The sequence below is a fragment of the Coturnix japonica genome, unplaced genomic scaffold, assembly GCF_054131305.1.
Source record: "Coturnix japonica strain WE unplaced genomic scaffold, WE-NBRP24 Scf042, whole genome shotgun sequence".
Classification (NCBI taxonomy): Eukaryota; Metazoa; Chordata; class Aves; order Galliformes; family Phasianidae; genus Coturnix; species Coturnix japonica.
In genome coordinates this window covers 2,159,106-2,169,776 of record NW_028188945.1, presented here as the reverse complement: position 1 = coordinate 2,169,776, position 10,671 = coordinate 2,159,106, and the positions used below count along the sequence as shown (strand labels likewise).

Below are 10,671 nucleotides of genomic sequence, written 5' to 3'. Positions count from 1 at the left end.
TGGTCACAGCTCCACCGTGGCTGGTCCAGGCGCTGAGCTCCTTACCTGCTGCTCGGCCCCCGCCCCCTGCATTAGCTGGGTGGCATTTTTGTAACATCTGTTCCTCCTATGGGCCTATTCTGCAGCCACATTCTGTGGGCCCCCAGTCCCATCTTTACCCTGTTTGTTCCAGTCCCTGTTTCTATAGTTGGTTTTTGGGTTTAGTTTAGTTTTAGAGTTAGGTGTAGGTTGTTGTTAGTGTTTTTGAGTTAGGCATAGGTTATTGTTTGTGTTTTTGAGTTAGGCATTGCTTATTGTTCATTTTTTAGTGTTAGGAGTAGGTTAGGAGTAGGTTTAGTGTTAGTAGTTGGTGTTTTCCTGTTAGGAGTTTGTTCCTCTTCATTCTTTAGTGTTAGGAGTAGATTGTTGTTCCCATAGTAGAGTTAGGCATAGGTTACTGTTGGTACTGTAGGGTTAGGCGTGGGTTCCTACCAGCAGCTGGCAGCAAACAGCGCTCGCTCGGTAAGCACACGTCTGCTTTCTCCCCCGGAGCCGTGAGTGCGACTGCCATGAGAGCGGAGGTCTGATGCCATCTGCGAGGGATGGGATTTGCATCCGGTGGCTTTTCCGTTGCAGAATGTCCAGCAGCAGAGCGTGAGTGGCCGTGAAATGAAGCTGGGCCTCAGGAGAGCCATCTGGAGCTGCGTCACGAGCTTCCTGCATGGCCAGCGCAAGGTAGGTGTGCCTTACTGTAAGCGTGCGCTGAAGCAGTGTTGGTTAAGCACGGCTCACTCCTCTGTCTGCAACAGATGGGCTTTCTGCGCGCTTTATTGCTGTGGCCGGTGTTGAACAGCACAGCAGCAGCGAGGCCTCGAACATGTCCACAACCAGGTACGTGAATGTGAGTAAATTTAGCTGTGTGAATGATGTTATTGTTCATATTAGTAAGGCAGTATTCACATGTGTGTGATGGAGCTCAGGGATAGGTTTATTCTTGCCTGGTAAATTTTCCCTTCTTTGACACCCACCCGTCCTCTTGCTTCTCTTCCCCTCACCTGTAAGTGCAGCAATACTGAAAGCTGAGGGCTCTTCTCCGAGGCAGGCGCTAAAGGGCAATTGAAATGCAAGTTTGTTGTCCCTCTTTGTTCTTGGGTCGGTAGCCCAAGGTGACCAAGCTTCAGAGCACTTCTCTAAGTCAGCCTGGAAATGTTTCTAGCAGGAAGTAACTCCATCACAGTGCCTGAGAGTAATGATGCCTCTTTTTCCCCCCTCACAGCAGGCAGCCTCCATAAGAGAGCAGTAGAGCAGCAGGCTGTCTGTGCTATGGCTGCTGAACTGCATTTCTGGCCACCTGAGATCCCTGAGCCCATGCTAATGAAGAACACGCTGCGCCACAGACTCTTCTACGGAGCCGTTTTGCAGCTTCTCTGTGCTGGCCATCATGCTGCCAGTTTCCAAGTTCCCAAGGGCAGTAAGTGGTGCTCTCATGGGATAGGAGAAAGGCACGGGCAACTGGGTGGGAGGGAACCATCTGTAACTGTTGCCAGCAGCCTGGAGGTGCCAGCTCAGTCTTATCCTGTGGCTACTGCTGCTCCCTATGAGCTGCCAGGCACAGGGTCCTCCCGCCCGTGCAGGGACCGCCTTGCAGGAAAGGGCTTTAGGCTCTGGTTTGTGTGGGATTTGGGGAACGAGACAGGGGTGGAGTTTCTTGTGTGCCCGACTGTCAGGAAGGCGGTTCCCAGTTCTGGCAGCCCAACGTGCCCAGCAGGGTGACTTGAGCTCCCAAAGCGAGCCGCCAACCAGTTGTTAGCTGAGAAGGTTCCCTGAGCGTTTCCGAATTGATTCTTGTAGGACTCGGAGAGTCTGGGGACTGAGACTTGGGAGAGAGTGAAGAAAGCTGAGGCAAGGCAAGCGCTGCTCAGCTGAGGAAGAAAGCCGAGAAGGAAAGCAGAAAGCAACGATGATGGCCTGAGCAAGAAGCTACAAAGGACAGCAGAACCACCTGCAGCGCTTCCTCGGAGGTGGCACCAAAACCTGCTGACTGAACAGTCCAGTTTACCGGCACAGCCGTGCTTTCCCTGTCATGGACGGTGGAGATGATGGAAGTGAACTGGACAGGAAGGACTTGTGCTGCGTTAGAAGCAAATAGGGCTTCACCTGTGCAGGACTTGGTGTACGGCAAGAGCTGGAGACGCTGCGTTCCTTCAGGGTGTGTCTCTTGAGGTCCAGGCCTGGTGTAGGGTTAGGTTGAAATAGGGCTGGCTGGGACTGGAGAGGGAGGAGGTGACGTAGCCCTGGGGTTTGGCTTCTCCTTGGGTCTGACTGGAGGCTGAGTGACTGATTGCTAAGCGGAAATCCTGGGCACTGGGGCTTCATTTTGGGGTGTGGGCGGGGTAATAAATAGAAGCCGAGTCCTTTTGTACGCAATAAAATTGAAGCGAACTTTCTAAACCTGGTGCTGCCTCTTTCAGTAGCTGGTCAGAACGTCCCTCGCTTGGGCTGGCAATCACAGGGCGATGAAGCGGTCGGCTTCACGTCTCTCCCTTGACATGGTGCAGGTTTTCCCCCGTTTCCTTGTTGGTCTTCCCAACCTGTGGCCTTTCAGCCAACCCGTAAGTGCTGGTGACAGGCTGTGAGCATCTCCTTGCTCTCTGAGGACTGACAGAAAGAAACCAGAGGAGGGGAAGCAGCCCGGCAGGAAGAAGGGTGTCCCGTGCTCAGCCCCTTGAGTTGGCCTCTCTTCCCTGAGGGTTCTTTCAGCTTCTGATGCACCGTGTGCTGCTGTTTGCCCTGGGAAGCCCAGCTGCACGCTGGCAGCCGTGGCCTGTGCATCAGCCTCCCCTTGAGGCCCAAGGAGTTGTTTGTTTTTATGTATTCAGTATTGGTGTGGCATTTTGTTGTTTTGTTCAGCTTTGAGATCAAGGGGTAATTTAACACCGTTGGAAGTAATTGGGGTTCAGGAGTAGAACATGCAGAATTTTGATCACGCAGCAAGTTGTGATTTCTACTGTGTTGAAGAACTGGCACACACATATACGCCTGCAGCCGGAGCTTGATTGACTCTCGTCAATACGGCCTTCCAAAGCCCGGCCCTGGGGAGCTGTCCAAAAATTTTCCAACATTTTGTATTACCTAAGTTTATTTTAAACAGCCAAGGAGGAGTAATCTCTTAAAGGCTTTTTTAAAGGCATTGGACTAGGTTTTGATTATCACGTCTCAGGAAGCTTCTGCATTCCACCTAGTGCTAATGGGATAAATCAAGAGCAGATTACACAAGAGATTCAGGCCTTGCTGCCAGTCTTTTATGAATCAGAACTTTGTTTCATGTTGCCAGATATTCTGGTTTCCTTTTCAGGAGATTCCTTTGCTGTATATTAAGAAGGCCAAGGGCATCCTGGCCTGCATCAGAAACAGTGTTGCCAGCAGGAGCAGAGAGGTGATTGTCCCCCTGTTCTCAGCACTGATGAGGCCGCAGCTCGAGTGCTGTGTTCAGTTTTGGGCCCCTCAGTGCAAGGAAGACATGGAGGCCCCGGAACGCGTTCAGAGGAGGGCAACAAAGCTGGTGAGGGGTCTGGAGCACAGGCCGTATGAGTTGAGGCTGAGGGAGCTGGGAGTGTTCAGCCTGGAGAAGAGGAGGCTCAGGGGAGACCTCATTGCTCTCTCTAACTTCCTGAAGGGAGGCTGTAGTGAGATCCGGATGTAGTGTGTAGGTCAGATCTATGAGGCAGGAGCTGCTGTGGGGCAGATGTGGGTCAGATCTATGGGGCAGGAGCTGTTGTGGGGATGATGTGGGTCAGATCTATGGGACTGGAGCTGCTGTGGGTCTGATGGGGGCTAGATCTATGGGGCAGGAGCTGCTGTGGGGAAGACGTGGGTCAGATCTATGGGGCAGGAGCTGCTGTGGGGGTGATGTGTGTCAGATCTATGGGGCAGGAGATGCTATGGTGCTGATGTTGGTAAGATATATGGGGCAGGAGCTGCTGTGGGGTTGATGTGGGTCTGATCTATGGGGCAAGAGCTGTGGTGGGTCCGATGTGGGTCAGATCTATGGGGCGGGAGCTGCTGTGTGGCTGATGTGGGTCAGACCTATGGGGCAGGAGCTTCTTTGGGGCTGATGTGGGTCAGATCTATGGGGCGGGAGCTGTTCTGGGGCAGATGTGGGTGAGATCTATGTGGCAGGAGCAGCTGTCGGTCAGATCTATGGGGTTGGAGCTCCTAAGGGGCAGATGTGGGTCGGATCTATGGGGCAGGAGCTGCAGTGGGGCTGGTGTTGGTCAGATCTGTGGGGCGGGAGCTGCTGTGTGGCTGATGTGGGTCAGACCTATGGGGCAGGAGCTGCTGTGGGGTAGTTGTGGGTCAGATATATCGGTCAGTATCTGCTCTGGGGCACATGTGAGTGAGATCTATGGGGCAGGAGCTGCTGTGTGTCAGATCTATGGGGCAGGATATGCTATGGCGCTGATGTTGGTAAGATATATGGGGCAGGAGCAGCTGTCGGTCAGATCTATGGGGTTGGAGCTCCTAAGGGGCAGATGTGGGTCGGATCTATGGGGCAGGAGCTGCTGTGGGGCTGGTGTTGCTCAGATATGTGGGACGGGAGCTGCTGTGTGGCTGATGTGGGTCAGACCTATGGGGCAGGAGCTGCTGTGGGGCTGATATGGGTCAAATCTACGGAGCAGGAGCAGCTTTGGTGCAGATGTGCGTCAGATCTATGGGGCAGGAGCTGCTGTGAGGCACATGTGGGTCAGATGTATGGGGCAGGAGCTGCTGTGTGGCTGATGTGGGTCAGATCTATGGGGCAGGAGCTGCTGTGGGGCACATGTGGGTCAGATCTGTGGGGCGGGAGCTGCTGTGTGGCTGATGTGGGTCAGACCTATGGGGCAGGAGCTGCTGTGGGGCCTATGTGGGTCAGATCTGTGGGGCAGGAGCTTCTGTGGGGCTCATGTGGTTGAGATCTATGGGGCAGGCGTTGCTGTGAATCTGATATGGGTCAGATATATGGGGCAGGAGCTGCTATGGGGCAGATGTGGGTCAGATCTATGGGGCAGGAGCTGCAGTGGGGCAGATGTGAGTCAGATCAATGGGGCAGGAGCTGCTGTGGGGATGATGAGGGTCAGATCTATGAGGCAGGAGCTGCTGTGGGACAGATCTAAGGGGCAGGAGCTGCTGTGGGGCACATGTGGGTCAGATCTATTGGGAAGGATCTGCTGTGGGGCGCATGTGGGTCAGATCTATGAGGCAGGAGTTGCTGTGGGGCAGATGTGGGTCTGATCTATGGGGCAGGAGCTGCTGAGGGTCAGATCTATGGGGCAGGAGTTGCTGTGGGGCACATATGGGTCAGATCTATTAGACATAAGCTGCTGTGGGGCTGCTGTGGGTCATATCTATGGGGCAGGAGCTGCTGTGGGGATGATGTGGCTCAGATCTATGAGGCAGGAGCTGCTATGGGGCAGATGTGGGTGAGACATATTGAACAGGAGCTGCTGTGGGGCTTATGTGGTTCAGATCTATAGGGCAGGAGCTCCTGTGGGGCAGATGTGGGTCAGATCTATGAAGCAGCAGCTGCTGTGGGGCACATGCATGTCAGATCTATGGGGCAGGAGCTGCTGTGGAGATGATTTGGGTGAGATCTCTGGGGCAGGAGCTGCAGAGGGGCTTATGTGGGTCAGATCTATGGGGCAGGAGCTGCTGTGAGGCTGATGAGGGTCACATCTATGGGCCAGGAATTGCTGTGGGGTAGATATGGCTCATATCAATGGAGCAGGAGATGCTGTGGGGCAGATCTATGGGGCAGAAGCTGCTGTCGGGTATATTTGAGTCAGATGTATGGGGCAGGAGCTGCTATGGGGAGATATGAATCTGATCTATGGGGCAGGAGCTGCTGTGGGACAGATCTATGGGACAGGAGCTGATGTGGGGCTGATATGGGTCAGATCTATGGGGAAGGAGCTGCTGTGGGGCAGATGTGGGTCAGATCTACGGGGCAGGAGCGGCTGTGCGTCAGATCTATAGGACAGGAGCTGCTGTGGGGCTGATGTGCGTCAGATCTATAGGACAGGAGCTGCTGTGGGGCTGATGTGCGTCAGATCTATAGGACAGGAGCTGCTGTGGGGCTGCTGTGGGTCAGATCTATGGGGCAGGAGCGGCTGTGGGTCAGATCTATGGGACTGGAGCTGCTGTGGGGCACAAGTGAGTCAGATCAATGGGGCAGGAGCTGCTGTGGGGCACACGTCGATCAGATCTATGGGGCAGGAGCTGCTGTGGGGCTCATGTGGGACAGATCTATGGGGCAGGAGCTGCTGTGGTGCTGATGTGGTTAAGATCTATGAGACAAGAGCTGCTGTGGGGCAGATGTGGGTCAGATCTATTGGGCAGGAGCTGTTGTGGGGCACATGGGTATCAGATCTTTGGGGAAGGAGCTGTTGTGGGGCACATGTCGGTAGATCTATGTGGCAGGAGCTGCTGTGGGGCAGATGTGGGTCAGATCAATGGGGTAGGTGCTGCTATGGAGCTGCTGTGGGTCAGATCTATGGGGCAGGATCTGCTGTGGGTCATATGTGGGTCAGATCTATGAGTTAGGAGCTGCTGTGGGTCAGATCTATGGGGCAGGAGCTGCTAAGGGGCACATGTGGGTAAGATCTCTGAGGCAGGAGCTGAGGTGGGTCATATCTATGGAGCAGGAGCTGCTGTGGGGCTGATGTGGTTCAGATCTACGGAACAGGTGCTGCTGTGGGGCTTATGTGGCTCAGATCGATAGGGAAGGAGCTGCTGTGGGGCAGGTGTGTGTCATATCTATGGGGCGGGAGCTTCTGTGTGGCTGATGTGGGTCTGATCTATGGGGCAGGAGCTGGTGTGGGGCTGATTTGGGTCAGATCTATGGGGCAGGAGCTGCTCTGGGGCACATGTGAGTGAAATCTATGGGGCAGGAGCTGCTGTGGGGTAGATTTCTGGTCAGATCTATGGGGCAGGAGTAGCTGTGGGGCATATGTGAGTCAGATGTATGGGGCAGGAGCTGCTGTAGTGCAGATGTGGGTCAGATCTATGGGGCAGGAGCTGCTGTGGGGTAGTTGTGGGTCAGATCTATCGGGCTGTATCTGCTCTGGGGCACATGTGAGTGAGATCTATGGGGCAGGAGCTGCTGTAGTGCAGATGTGGGTCAGATCTATGGGGCAGGAGCTGCTGTGTGTCAGATCTATGGGGCAGGAGATGCTATGGCGCTGATGTTGGTAAGATCTATGGGGCAGGAGCTGCTGTGGGGCACATGTGGGTCAGATCTATGGGGCCAGAGTTGCTGTGGGGTAGATGTGGGTCAGATCTATGGGGCAGGAAATGCTGTGGGGCTGATTGCGGTAAGATCTATAGGGCAGGAGCTGCTGTGAGGCAGATGTGGGTCAGATCTATTGGGAAGGATCTGCTGTGGGGTAGAGGTGGGACTGATCTATTGGGCAGGAGCTGCTGTGGGGCTGATGAGGGTCAGATCTATGGAGCAGGAGAAGCTGTGGGGCACATGTGGGTCAGGTCTATGGGATAGGTTCTGCTGTGGGGCTAATTGGGGTATGATCTATTGAGGCAGGAGCTGCTGTGGGTCAGATCTACGGGGCAGGAGCTGCTGTGGGGTTGCTGTGGGTCAGATCTATGGGGCAGGAGCTGCTATGGGGCACATGTGTATCAGATCTTTGGGGCAGGAGCTGTTGTGGGGCACATGTGGGTCAGATCGATGGGGCAGGAGCTGCTGTGGTGCACATGTGGGTCAGATCTATGGGGCAGGAGTTGCTGTGGGGCAGATGTGGGTCTGATCTATGGGGCAGGAGCTGCTGTGGGTCAGATCTATGGGGCAGGAGTTTCTGTGGGGCACATGTGGGTATGATCTATGGGGCATAACCTGCTGAGGGGTATATGTGGGTCATATCTATTGGGCTGGAGCAGCTGTGGGTCTGATGAGGGTCATATCAATGGGGAAGGAGATGCTGTGGGTTAGATCTATGGGGCAGAAGCTGCTGTCGGGCATATGTGAGTCAGATCTATGGGGCAGGAGCTGCTGTTGGTCAGATGTGGTTCAGATCTATGGGGCAGGAGCTGCTGTGGGGCTGATGTTGGTCAGATCTATGGGGCAGGAGCTGCTGTGAGGCTGATGAGGGTCACATCTATGGGCCAGGTATTGCTATACATCTGACTCACATATGCCCGAAAGGAGCTTCTGCCCCATAGATCTAACCCACAGCAACAGCTACCCCATTGATATGACCAACATCTGCCCCACAGCAGCTCCTTCCCAATAGATATGAACCACATGTGCCCCACAGCATCTCCTGCCCCATAGATCTGACCCACAGCTTCTCCTGCCCCATATATCTGACACACAGCAGCTCCTGCCCCATAGATCCGACCCACATCTGCCCCACAGCAGCTCCTGCCCCATAGATCTGACCCACATCAGCCCGACAGCAGCTCCTGCCCCATAGATCTTACACCAATGAGACCAACAGCACCACCTGCCCCATAGATCTGACCCACATCAGCCCCAAAGCAGCTCCTGCCCCATAGATCTGACCCACATCAGCACCACAGCTACACCTACCCATAAATCTGAACCACATGTGTCCCACATCAGCTACTGCCCCATATATCTGACCCATGTCAGCCCCACAGCAGCTCCTGCCCCATAGATCTGACCCACATCAGCACCACAGCTACACCTACCCATAAATCTGAACCACATGTGTCCCACAGCAGCTCCTGCCCCATAGATCTGACCCACAGCAGCTCGTGCCCCATAGATCTGACCCACCTCTGCCTCACAGCAGCTCCTGCCCCATAGTTCTGACCGACAGCAGCTCCTGCTCAATTGATCTAAACCCCATCAGTCCCACAGCTGCTCCCTCCCCATAGATCTGACCCACATGTGCCACAGAGAAGCTCCTGACAAATAGATCTGACCCACATCAGTCCCACAGCAGCTCCTGCCCCATAGATCTTACACCAATGAGACCAACAGCACCACCTGCCCCATAGATCTGACCCACATCAGCCCCAAAGCAGCACCTTTCCCAAAAAACTGACCCAAATCAGCCCCAGAGCAGCTTCTGCCCCATAGATCTGACCCACAACATCTCCTGCCCCATAGATCAGACCCACATCTGCCCCACAGCAGCTCCTGCCCCATATATCTGACCCACATCTACCCCACAGCAGCTCCTGCCCCATAGATCTGACCCACATCTACCCCACAGCAGATCCTTCTCAATAGATCTGACCCACTACTGCCCCACTGCATCTCCTGCCCCATATATCTGACCCACAGCAGCTCCTACCGAAATGATCTAACCCCCATAAGCCCCAAAGCGGCTCCTGCCCCATAGATCTGACCCACATCTACCCCACAGCAGCTCCTGCCCCATAGATGTGACCCACATCAGCCCCAGAGACTCTCCTGTCCCATAGATCTGCCCCACAGCAACTCCTTCCCCATAGATCTGACACACAGCAGCACCTGCCCCATAGATCTGACCCACATCAGCCACACAGTAGCTCCTGTCCCATAGATCTGCCCCACAGCAGCTCCTGACCCATAGATCTGACTCATATTTGCCTGACAGCAGCATCTGCCCCATAGATCAGACCCACATCTGCCCACAGCAGCTCCTGCCTCATTGATGTGACCCACCTCTACCCCACAGCAGATCCTTCCCAATAGATCTGACCCACATCTGCCTCACAGCAGCTCCTGCCCTATAGATCTTACCGCAATCATCCCCACTGCAGCTCCTGCCCCATAGATCTGACCCACATCTGCCCCATAGCAGCTCCTGCCCCATCGATCTGAGCCACATCATCCACACAGCAATTCCTGCCCCATAGATCTGACCCACATATACCCCACAGCAGCGCATGCCACATAGATCTGACCCATATCAGCCACACAGCAGCTCCTGCCCCATAGATCTGACCCACATCAGCCCCAAAGAAGCTCCTGTCCATAGATCTGACGCCAAGCAGCACCACAGCAGCTCCTGCCCCATAGATCTGACCCACATCAGCTCCACAGCAGTTCCTGACCCATAGATCTGACCTACATCTGCCCCACAGCAGCTCCTGCCCCATAGATCTGATACACATGTGCCCCATAGCAGCTCCTGCCCCATAGATCTGACCCACATCAGCCACACAGCAGCTCCTGCCCCATAGATCTGACCCACATCAGCCCCACAGCAGCTCCTGCCCCATAGATCAGACCCACATCTGCCCCACAGCAGCTCCTGCCCCATAGATCTGACCCACATCAGCCCGACAGCAGCTCCTGCCACATAGATCTTACCCACGTCTACCCCACAACAGCTCCTGCCCTACAGATCTGACCCACATCAGCCCCACAGCAGCTCCTGCCACATAGATCTGACCCTCATCTGCAACACAACAGATTCTGCCCCATAGATCTGACCCACATCAGCTCCTGACACATAGATCTGACCCAGATCAGCTCCAGCCTTAGAGGTCTGACCCTCATCAGTCCCACAAGAGCTCCTGCCCCATAGATCTGACCTACATCTGCCCCACAGCAGCTCCTGCCCCATAGATCTGACCCACATCTACCCCACAGTAGCTGCTGCCCCATAGATCTTACCCAGATGTGCCCCAGAGCAGAGCCTGTCCCATAGATCTGCCCCACAGCAGCTCCTGCCCCATAGATCTGAC

General features: G+C 54.8%; 1 protein-coding gene across 1 annotated transcript in view; it reads left to right on the top strand.

The window, feature by feature from the left end:
- Nucleotides 1-362: 362 nt before the first annotated feature.
- The window catches only part of LOC146752686 (uncharacterized), a 63,111-nt gene continuing 52,802 nt past the window's right edge, over nt 363-10,671 (top strand). Inside the window, exons 1-3 of the mRNA XM_085531370.1 lie at nt 363-714; nt 789-870; nt 1,256-1,408. Of these exons, the coding sequence (XP_085387496.1) occupies nt 649-714; nt 789-870; nt 1,256-1,408 (301 nt within the window). The 5' untranslated portion in view covers nt 363-648. The remainder of the gene's footprint in view (nt 715-788; nt 871-1,255; nt 1,409-10,671) is intronic.